Source organism: Herpailurus yagouaroundi, unplaced genomic scaffold, assembly GCF_014898765.1.
Source record: "Herpailurus yagouaroundi ecotype Mexico unplaced genomic scaffold, PumYag 163, whole genome shotgun sequence".
Lineage (NCBI taxonomy): Eukaryota > Metazoa > Chordata > Mammalia > Carnivora > Felidae > Herpailurus > Herpailurus yagouaroundi.
The window spans coordinates 43867415-43879670 of NW_024412404.1; the positions used below are offsets into that span (position 1 = coordinate 43867415).

General features: G+C 39.5%; 1 protein-coding gene across 2 annotated transcripts in view; it reads left to right on the plus strand.

Moving 5' to 3' along the window:
- Nucleotides 1–12256, plus strand: part of SORCS3 (sortilin related VPS10 domain containing receptor 3) — a 595481-nt gene that overhangs the window by 563929 nt on the left and 19296 nt on the right. For both annotated transcript variants that reach the window (XM_040486371.1, XM_040486370.1), the window contains exon 20: nt 4581–4714. In XM_040486371.1, the coding sequence (XP_040342305.1) occupies nt 4581–4714 (134 nt within the window). The remainder of the gene's footprint in view (nt 1–4580; nt 4715–12256) is intronic.

Here is a 12256-nt window from a genome sequence, read left to right on the forward strand (position 1 = left end):
GATCAGTTACATCCCTAAAGATGCCAGGATACTTGGCCACAAGATAAATTATTTCTTCTCTGGAGCTTCTGAACTCCAATTTCAAATGGCTTAATTCTAACTGGTACTTTTCCTCACATGGCTCTTCTAACAAATAGGAAATGTAAATAAAACACCCAATTATTTACTAATTTATTCAACAAATGTTTGTTGGATCTGAATATATGTAAGGCATTCAGCAAGGCACCGGGGAAGTAACAATACAGATATGGCCTGAGTCTTGAAGACTTTACATTCTGGTGGTGAGGGCAGGTGCTGCTAGAAATGGGCCATCAATAGCCCTAGTGGTAGTAACCGTACTACACCAATTATACTCATTCTGTGCCAGAAGCACCAGATCCAAAACCCAGGTAGGTGGCATGCAGGGTGTTCATGAGTCAGGGTTTAGAACAAAGGGACCTCTGTTTGGAATCTGATTATATCCCTTTGTTAAACATCTAATACTGATCAATTTTCTTACTTTACAAACTTCTGATTGCTCATCTTTAATAGTTAGGCTTTAGGGAAGCTATGAGAATCAAATCGGATTATGAGTATGGTTCACGGGTCCCCAGGACCACCCCCTTGGGTTTGTTGATTCATTAAAAGGACTCACAGGACTCAACATATCGTCATACCCAAGACTGTGATTTATTACAGTGAAAGGTGACAAAATAAGATGAGCAGAGGAAAAGGGCCAGAGGGCAAACTCTGGAGGAAGCCAGTCGTGATCTCCAAAGAGTCAGCCCCTATCATGGTGTCACCCAACATGGATAATCCCTCCAGCAAGGAGTTCTAGAAGCACATGAGAAGGGCTCTTTACCAGAGAAGCTGCTTAGAAATTCAGTACCCATGATTTTTTGGGAAGGACTGGTCAGGTAGGCATCTCCTGCCTAGCGTATGCCAGAACTCCAGACACCCTGAGGAAAATACGCTCTCAGAATAAACCATATTGTTGGCATAAACTATCTAGACATAGTGAACCACTCTTAGCAGTTAACTGTTGGGTGGAAATACTCTCAACGCCAAGTTTCCAGATGTTATCAAGAGCCAATCTTGCACACAAGTCTTTCCAAGGATGGCAATTTCAGGTCTATGTTAACATTTTTCTGCACAGTATGCAAAATGCCACTTAACCACCCAGCTTGGCACATGATGAATGTTACCTGTTATAGTAAATTACTAAGTACTACCTACTAACTTTCTGCCTGACACTTCTGCTGCATTTAAAAATGAAGACAAAGAGGGAAAATTTACTTTCCTCTCTCCCACCCATATTCCTAATTCTAACAATAGTGGACCTTGCCCGAAGGGTGCAAAGACCAGTGTATCTTAGTGGCAAAAATCACAACAGCAAGGAACTGATTTATACTGTGGGTTATGTGCATGAAGGAGGAAATGTTCCTTGAAACTTTTATCATGCTCGTAATTCCCTCCAAATCAATCATGGCTGCATTTACCAGACAGTTATTATAGTGGAAACTGCTCTTGGCCTCACCTTGGGCCATTAGCTAACAAAAGTAGTTGTTAGCCACCGATAATAACCAATCTTGCACAAATTATTAGATTTTTATCAAAAAGAGCACTGTTTGACAGTGAGGATTTTATGAGTTGGCTGTGCTCCCTCCTGAATCCTTCCTCTCCCTTCTCTCTGGTCACTGGTATATCCCTAGGTTGAAGCCCGGAGCATCTGGTTCAGGTTCTTTGCCCTACAAAGCTATTACATGTTGGGGTGCCTGGGTGGCTCAGTCGGTTAAACATCCGACTTCGGCTCAGGTCATGATCTCACGGTTTACGAGTTTGAGCCCCGCATAGGGCTCTGTGCTGACAGCTTGGAGCCCGGAGCCTGCTTTGGATTCTGTGTCTCCCTCTCTCTCTCAGCCCCTCCCCCATTCTCTCTCTCTCTCTCTCTCTCTCTCTCTCTCTCTCTCTCAAAAATAAATAAACATTAAAAAAAAAACTATTATGTGTTGTTGTTCCTTGAGATTCTGTTTACCCAAACATGCTTGTCTTGAATTTGGAAAAAATGTGATTATGTTTGATGGTGTGCCAATTCGTGGAAACTGTATCCCTTTGTTTGCAATGAGTTTAGGGAGAAGGATATCTCCTTTTATCTTTTTGGGCATCAAAGTACCTGACAGTGTGTAGCTGGGCCAAGGCCCTTGAGTGACAGAAAGCTGAGAAGAAGTGCCAGGGCCACAAGCCATTAGCAGTATCATCACTTAACTGTGGAAAGGCCTGGGATTCTGATGAGCTGGCCAGGGGAATAAGCTTCCTGCATTATGAGGGAGGGATATAACAGGAGAATTGACTTTAAGGGTAAATGGTCCCTTTCCCAGCAGGGGAGGAATGAGCTCTGTATCTGGGCACAGAGAAAGACTCTGGGGTGTTATTGTAAACACAGAGTTCTCATCTCCCTCCTAGGACATGGCTGGCTGGGGGCTCCTTCCCACTGTCTCATTCTCCTCCCCATGAATCAGTAAAACACAAACAACAAAGAAAGGTAAATCATATAAGGTCCTAAAAATGAGTAATTGAGTCACAAAAGTAGCCAGTGCTTTCTCATAACTCGTGGGTATTTGCATTTTCACCAACAATTAAACCATACAAAAATAATTGAGCAGAATTTCTTATTGAAAATAGTTAAACCTTTGGGGGTGCCTGGTTCAGTCAGTTAAGCATCCAGCTTCAGCTCAGGTCATGATCTCGTGGTTTGTGAGTTCGAGCCCCATGTCGGACTCTGTGCTGACAGCTCAGAGCATGGAGCCTTCTTCGGATTCTCTGTCTCCCTCTTTCTCTGCTCGTGCTCTCTCTCTCTCTATCTCTCTCAAAAATAAATAAACATTTAAAAAAATTTTAAGGAAAATAATTAAACCTTTAGCCAAATGTGTATCTGAAGTGACAAGGTTGAAATTATTTGCTAGAAGAGACTATTTGCTGGAAGAAACCTTGAGGGTTGTATGTCTGTGGTCAGGTCAGAGAGCTGTAATCAATGAGTAGTTTGAAGCTGTAGATACGCAGGTCCTCGAACAGGTGTTGACTGTTCAGGAAAGTACAGCATGGACAGTGGCAGGCAGGCCTGACTGCTCTCCTAGTTTCAGCATTTGTCTTTACCCAAACACCTTCTCCCTCAGCATAAATCTACCTACAATACCGGCGATGCCCAGTGAGACTCAGAAGAACTTCTGCTGTCTTAGAGGGACTTCTATGCAATGGTACACAGAGACAGCGATAGTGGTGGTAGAAATAGTGCCCACCCAGAATTAACGGGATGGTACTTTTAACATCCAGATATCACATTCACATGTTCTGATTCCTATAAGGAAGATGCGGGACGACATAATGGTAAGGGACTGTGTAAGGTCAAGGCTCTGTAAGAAAGAGGAAAAGATCATACAGCTAAATTTAAACCAGACCAGAAATGAGAAAAAGCCATCTGTTTTCTTCCCTTTAAACCGAGCTGCCTCCAAAATAACCCAAGATGTAAATAGCGAAGGTTGAGTGGCCTGAAAAATGTCCCACCTATGAGAAGAACTCAAGGCCCCCAATAAAAAGATGTGTGGACTGCAGTCTTGACTTTTAGTTATTCTTGACACTATCATGATGGAAACCAGGAATATTTGTGCTAGCATAGTGTGAACAGATAATGGAATACTTTAATTGGGTTTGGTTAAGTAGCAAAGATATAAAGAAGGGAAAGGAGGAAAAGGGAAGGAAGGAAAAGAAAGAAAAAGGAAAGGAAAAGAGGAAGGAGTGGAAGTGGGGGGGAGAGGAAAGCCCCACAGAGTTAAAAAAGATAACATATCCACCCCACAGTGCAACACTGACCTGTTAATGTTTTCCAGCAGCTTTTCCTCTTCTCATTTTATTTTGGAAATGAATTAAATTAAAATCCTCATTGATGTGTTCATATATTTTCTCTGACTTGCTGCTTATATCAGTTTTCTGCAGGAAAAAAAGAGAAATTTGCTCACCTTTTTGCAAGCAGCTTTTTTATTATTTGGGAACCTGGAATTTATTTCTCCTTTGATTTAGGGAGATACACATTTTCCTTTTTGTAAAACAGCCTTGCCAGCTTCTGAATGACGCCCACTGAGTATTGCAGATGACGGGCACAATGGCGGATTGTTGAAGAGGATGGAACCAATTAACAATCAAGGATAATGGAAGAGCCCTCCATATGATGCGCTGACCCCACATGACAATACAGGCTAATTGTCAGAAATGAAAGAGACTGCTGTTTATCTTCCTATTTATTGGCTAAGTGTCTAATAAACTGGCTTTGTCCTTGGATTGGAGGTTCATAAGTATTCATGGTTAGGCACATCAGATGTAAATGTATTTCGGATGTCATTCAAAAAGTCTGAAGTCTGATTTATGTTCCCTTTTATACAAGGTGCTTTATTTCAAGCACACGCCCACATCTCAACATTTGTGAGTTTGTGATCCTTGTTTTACTATAGTTTATGGTAATAGGGGTTAAGATTAAGAATCTGGGAGTGCGATGAAGTTCGTTTATTCCCAGGATATAAACACTCATATTGTTTTCCTTGTTCCCACAGGTCCCGTGGAGCATGTTCATCTCCGAGTTCCATTTGTTGCTATAAGAAATAAGGAGGTCAACATCAGTGCGGTTGTGTGGCCCAGTCAACTGGGGACCCTCACCTATTTCTGGTGGTTTGGCAATAGCACAAAGGTTCGGCCCTTTCTGATCCATGTCTGAGTAGATCTGTGCTGAATTCTTCTATCTTCCAGCGTCCATGTTGACGTTGGGGACATCAGAGATGTGGGCAATAGGGAGTATTTCCTGAATCTATGAATCCACATAATTGAATATCACATATGTCTCTATATCAGATTCATTATTATAGTAGGGAAAGTTCAAACAATCCTGAGGAAGAAAGAGTACTCTGAGAAGCTATACAAACCTACTTCCATAATCAGTATTTCTAAAACTTCATTTGCTCTATTTTTTTTTAATCCTGGGCTCTCCACTCACTAGCTATGTAAAGGAAGCCACTTAGCATCTCTGAGATCCCGTGATTCCATCTGGAAATGTGAATTATATCTCTAAATACAGAGATGTGAAAATCAAATCAAATAATGCACGTAAAGAACCCTTCTCCAAGACCTGCTAGATGTTCTATGAAGCCCAGGGTTTTCTTTAGGTTATTGTTTAGACTGATGCTGCCAAGCCTCTAAGAAGAGGACTAAGAGGGCTAAACTCTGAACTTGGCACATCCTCCCTACTCCCCGCAACTGGTGATGGTGATACCTGTGTCAACAGTGACTACACTTGTATAATAGGAGCTGGGAGCAGTTAGGCTGAGGGTCTCTAAATGTAAGGGCTTCATGTTTTTCTCCATTCCTGATTTTGTCTACATTTTGCTTGGTCATTCTTGATGTGATTGGCATTAACCATCTTAGACCTTTCATTTTTAAAAAGTAAGAAAGATATCGTATCACACTTGGTAATGCTGGATATCTCAAGAAAGGGGAAGCAAATATTCAGTTCTATGTAGTAATTCCTTTAAAAAGGAAATGAACAATGATGGCTTTGTTTCAAGATGACCAAAAAGAACTTCAGTCCCTGCATGGTAAGAGTGGGAGATGATTCACCCTGCTCTTTTTTAGGGAGGCGGCATGACATTGTGATGAAAACATAGACCTTGGAGTCACAGTGACAGTGCCAGCTGTGTGAGCCTGATGAGGTCACTTGACCTAAAATTTAATTCAGTCAGAGCAAATTGGAGAGAATAATGCCTATATCATCTTAATTGTTGTGAAAATTAAATAAGATGCTATGTATCTCCCTAGTACATGCTAGGTACTCACTAAATGGATGCTTTTTATAAAAACTTGGAGTTAGGATGGGTTGATAAAAGACAGACTTATGGACCCAAGGGACCCTTTTCTGTTTGCATTGTTCATGCTATATACTTTCAAGTCAGTTTCTTAATATAGGTTGTGATGCTTTTGCATTTCTGGAAAGATTATTCACCAGGACAAGAGATACAGAAGTTAGTTATTAAGATCCCCATTTGGTACATTAGAGAAGTGAAGTTCCCTGCGTGAGATGAGCATCCCAAGGTCAAACATCTGGTTAATTGTGGAGCCAGGTCTCCTAACTCCCATCTACCATGCACCACCCCAGCCCCAGGATGCATTAGCTGCATCGCTCTGTTTGTCTTCTAGAGGTTACAGACCCTAAAATCTTTCTTCAATCACCAGCAGGCATATATAGTGAAAGAGGAAAGAGAATCATTTGGGAGGAGAAAATTAGAAACAGGATTTTAAGTGCCTTTATCTGCTGAGAACTTTTGGCTGTCAGGCCAGGGATTTCTTTGCTGTTAGTGTTCATTTACCAGGTGATCTTTACTGAGGCTGCTGTGCTCAAGGAGGGAAGTTCTTCGCAGTTGTCAACACAGTGATTTACTCAGCAGCCCACAAGGAGCTGGAGACACAGTGTTTCTCTACAGCACCATTTTTCCCCTTTGAATATGTTGTGTTTTTTTTTTTTCCTTTGAGTATTCTAAGACCTGAATTCTAAGGCTTTTACTAGTTACTTAATCTAGTCTAGTTAATCTAGACTAGTAGTTAATCTAATCTACTTAATGCAGTTACTTAATCTAGTTTCTTAAATTTTGGTAAATAAACACAGAAGTGGGCAAAGTGACTGGGGAGTCAGGTTTCTGTTTCTCTAATGATTCTCTTTGTTTGCTTAAACAAATCACCTGATCTAAATATCAGTGCTTTTTCTCTCTGTAGAGCAAGGATACTAATATCTAATCCACAGACATCACTGAGTTATTATTTGAAATATACATGTAGCTAATCTATATTTTGCCATATTAGGAAAAGGGAAATTTTAAATTACAGAACGGCATTACAGTTTTGTTTTGGTTTGGGTTGATGGTAACCTGAGGTCTTCTTTGGTTAGGAATTTCCACCTATAAGCTTGAGCATGAAGTGCTACACAAATGCCCAGAATAGAGCAGTTTTAAAATAATAAATCTGGGTTGCAGTCCAGAATCAGATTCTTCTTGGCTGTATGTGTATAGTCAATCATGCAATATCTCTGAACCTCAGTTTTGGTCTTTGTAACATCAGAGTAATAATAGTAGTAACTACTAGTAACTAATAGTGAACAAGTAGTAACCAGTAATAATTAATATTAGTAACTTAGATGTACTTAGAATATATCTAATAGCCCTTGAAAATATCAGTCAGGGTGGTGCTTGTCATTTGCATCAACGGCATGTACATTTCAATGGTGTATCTGACTTGGTTTCCTAGATTTCTCTCCCCCATCTAAGAATGGTTATTTGGTCCAGGTGAAAGAGATATATTTTCAGTTTTGTTTTGTTTTATTTTGTTTTGTTTTGTTTTGTTTTTGCTAGCACCATACCAGAAGCATATCAAGGGGGCCTCATCGCCCAGTTGATCCAGTGAGCATTATATTTGACTGGCAAGTTAATGAGTGTCTTTGAATGTTTTGGTGAGGGCTCTGACTTGGTGCTATTTGGTTCCCATTAACTAGAAAACTTATCTGTAAAAGGAGATAATGCTAATTTTTTTAATGTTTATTTTTGAGAGAGAGAGACAGAGCACAAGCAGGGGAGGGGCAGAGAAAGAGGGAAACACGGAATCCAAAGCATGCTCCAGGCTCTGAGCTGTCAGCACAGAGCCTGATGCAGGATTCAAACTCATGAACCATGAGATCATGGCCTGAGCTGAAGTCGGACACTTAACTGACTGAGCCACCCAGGCGCCCCAGGAGCTAGTACTAATTTCAGGCATTTATTTCTACTACAGCTTTGTAGGAGCTGTTGATACACATCATTTTATTTAATCATTAGAACATTACTGATGGAGAAAATTATCCCATTTTTCAGAGAAAACACTTAGGCTAATAACCTTGTAAAGTAATGTTTTATGGGTGTGTGTGTGTGTGTGTGTGTGAGAGAGAGAGAGAGAGAGAGAGAGAGAGAGAGAGTTGTGACTGAGTGAATTATGCAAGTTTACCCAGATGGTCGAATTAAATCAAGAATCAGTTCACCCCTGCCTTTATACCTAGCCCTTCACTTGGTGGTGTCAGGAATAGAGGAACACATACAACATTGTCCCTACCTTCAAGGAGATCAAAGTTCAAATGAGAAGGCATGATGAACACAGATGCAATGATTGGCGAGCCTATGTGATGTACAAGTAAATAGAAGAGAATAAACATTCCTCAAATCCAACAATAGTCTCATATACCTACAAACCTATCACAGGAGATGTGAAATTGCATCAGTAGCTCCATAGATCTTATTCAAGAGCCCATATTTTGTGCTAGATGTTTTGAGGAATACAAATCTGTGTAAATTCCATTTTTTATCTTTAAGAAGCGATCTTTTGGAGATCTTATAGGTCTATAGTACCTATAGGTACTATAGTACCCTTATAGGTACTATAAGGGAAGGTGGTAGGGATGTAATATTATTGGCCCAGTCAAGCAGCCTAGGTGGTGATGGATGTACACCTTGTTGGTCATGGAGTGAGTCACGTATGAAGTTGGTCTTAACCTGGCATTGAAGAAACAGAATTGAGGCAGAGAAGGGGAAAGAGATTTGTATGGAAAAGTAAGGAATGGTTGTATTCTGTGTAGACTGATTCAGACAAAACAGAGGGTCCATTTTGGTAGAAATGAGACAAGACACTGAAAGGTAGGGAAGATAGGTGACAGGTGGCTTTCAATGGCACAAATGGATGTTTTTTTGTTTTTTGTTTTTTGTCATAGAAATTCAGATTTACGATAGGATGACAGAAGATAGAATCATATTCATGGACAGTGATACTTTTGATGAGCTTTTTGATGTGTTTGTGTGTTGTGTGTTTGAGTGAATTTTTTCCCCTATGAATTTTCACATTAATTCCTTAGTCCTAACACCTGTATAGATGCTATTTTGCTGGTCTTTGTGTATATTTTAGGGTTTTTTTTTTTACATAGGTCCAATCATAGTATATCCTCAATTATGTATTCTACCTTTTCAACTTCATATGATGAACACATTTTACATGTAACTATATAATCTGCTGAAGTTTTAAGTAAGGCAGGCATAGTCATTGCATAGTCTTTCCAATTTGGGAATGGTAGCTTTTATAAAAGTATATATTTAAATTGTAGAGGTTTTATTATGTTCAATATTAACTTGACTTACAGTGTCTGGGAAACTGGTATAGGCTGCATCCAAAGGTTTCCCTGAAACTCCTTGTTCCATTAGTCAAGTGGAAATGTCATAACTAAATAGTCACTCAGAGTTTTGTCAATATCTTTCTGGGCTCAGTGGATAATATGTGACCTGTCACACATGAGGGATTCTCTGTGGGCAGGGATGTATCCCACAACCCAGGCAGGAATGAGGTATTATTCCAAAGGGTCTCACTGTGGGCTGCCACTGCAGCTTGGACAAGGCACAGAGATAGAGAAGTCAATCGGCTGCCTGTTAGATTTGTAGGGCTCTGAAAGGCCAATTTGCTGGGATTAACAGAGGTCTGGCTTAATAAATGTGTCTGCTTGCCTAATAGATTTAGTAAATGAACCTTAAAATACTTGATTTAATTTAGCATTGCGCACTAGATATCAGTAGCCAACAAAGAATTCAGGAATCCTGTTGAGTGTTCCAGGTTTGCAAGGAAGGTGAAATCAGCCATGATGCCATATCAATTGATGAAAAACAAAAGCAATTTGGAAAACAAAATTAGCTCCTGCCTCTTCCCTAGTATGGAAGCTTGTGGTCTGCCATCTGGGGACCAAGTGTTCCCATTCAGCACTATTTGCTGTGACTCAGAGCCCTGACTGGCTGGTAGGATAGCACACTCTCTCCCACCACAGATGGCATTCCCTTTGTCCTGCAGCCCTGCACCCTTGTTTGGTCCCTGGATCTCCTAGGGAAACAGCCAGATGGAGAGAAGATCAAATATTCAGGGACAAGAGGAATTTCACCACTCTCAAAAGAGGTGCCTTTGCCTGACAGATTGCAGCTACCCAAGTCTAAGGTTACAGGAGTGTGTAGAGAAAGGAAGGGGGCACAAATAGACCACTGACAGCTAAGGAAGATGACAAGGAAGTAGTGAACGTTTCATGAAGAGAACACTGTTAAGGTAGAAAAATGCCTGGTGATGAGAGGTAGGAAGATGATAGCTGAGGGTAGAGAACCAAAATGGAGGACAATAGAATATAGCCACGATCAGAGAGAGTCATTCATGGAATCAGGAAAAGTAAAATCATATTGATTGTTCCTTTCATGTTTTCTCTCCCAACATTTTATTATGGAAAACTTCAAATATACACTAAAGTTGAAATAATTTTACAGTGAACATCCATATACCCACCGGCTGTAGCTACCATTAACATTTACTATGCTTGTTTTATCACCTGTCTGTCTTTCTTTCTGTTCTGTCCATCCATCAATCGATCTTAATTTTTGACTTATTTCAAATTTAGACACCAATATACTTTGTCCTCGATGCTTAAGCTTGCAAGTCATTAACTAGAGTGCAGTATTTGCTTCCCCATGACAGTGTAAAATGTATCAATAATGAAATGCACAAATCTGAAGTGTGCACTTTCTAGGTTTTGACAAACACATTCACATGTAACCCAAACTCCTGTCAAAATACATAGTATTACCATCACTCCAAAAAGTTCTCTCATTCCGTTTCTTAGTCAATACTTACCCCCAATCCCCAAAACCAACTGCTGCTTTGTTTTCCATCATAGATTAGATTTGCCTGTTCTAGAACTTCATCCTTATGAATTCTTTTATGTAAGATTTCTTTCTTATAGGTTTGGGATTTATCTAGGCTGTTGTATATATCAGTATTTTTTTCCTTTATGTTCATTGTGTGAATACACTATGGCTTTTTTATTATTTTCCTATTGGGGAGTTCCTGGGTTGTTTCCATCTTGGGGCTATTATTAATAAGCTTCCATGAACATTTTTGTTTACTTGTGGACATACGTTTTATTTTCTCTTGACTAAATTCTCAGGACTGAAATTGCTAAGTCATAAAACAGAAAATGGTACAATTACTTTGGAAAAATTGTTGCAGTTTCTTATAAAACTAAACTTTTTCCTAAGTTGTTGTGTCATTTCACAGCCCACCAAAAAATGTATGAGAGTTCCAGTGGCTCTGCATCCTTATTAATGTTTTATATTATCATTTTTAAAGAAAATTTAGCCATTCGGTTGGGTATGTCCACAAAATATGACTCAGTAATGAAGCAGTTGAAAGTCTCCTAACAGATAAGATGGAATGGGTTGACCAGTAGGGACTAGAAAGTTTGCCAAAAGCCATTCATCAATCCTCTGTATTATGATTGTTGAATAAGTTCTCACAGCTCTTCTGACCCAAAGCTTTCGTTTAACAGATAAAGTACGAAGGCCCATAATGGGGACAAACTTTGCCCAAGGTAATTTATTACAACATTAATTTAATAAAGCCAGAGTTTCAAATCTTTGTTCTTCTTACACTAGAGATGGCAGTTCTGTGGTGTACATATTGTTATTCCATGGTCATGGCCAACACTGGTGTACTGAACCCAACTTGACTTCAGCTTCCTTCTCAACACAGGACACTAAACACCAACCATCTGCCCATGGGAGTTGACATACCTCACAGAACCTACTTGCAACTGATTCACTGTTTTATTCAGAAGGCTGTACCTTTGTGTATATTGTTGCTGAGTCTTAATACTTGAACTCTGGGATCTGTCCTTAAAGGAAAGAGTGTATCTATTTCTACACTCACTTCTTTCATGTAGCAAACAAAAAAGAAAGTGTGTCACAAGCTTAGGGCAATATCTCTAATCTTGCCCAACTCCAGCTATCTGCCTGGCCATAAAATAATGGAGTTACGGAATTTTATTTTTATTTTATTTTATACTTTATTATTTTATTTTATTTTATTCTATTCTATTATTTTATTTTTTAAGTTTTAATTTAAATTCTAGTTACCTAACATACAGCAAAATATTAGTTTCAAGCATGCAATTAAATAAATTGTTAATTTAAATTCCAGTTAGGTAACATACAGTGTAATATTACTTCAAGTGTACAATACAGTGACTCAACACGTCCATGTGTTACTCGCTGCCATCACAACAAGTGCATTCCTTAATCCCCATCACCTATTTAACCCACCACCACCTCCCTTCTGGTAAACCATCAATTGGTTCTCTGTAGTTAAGAGT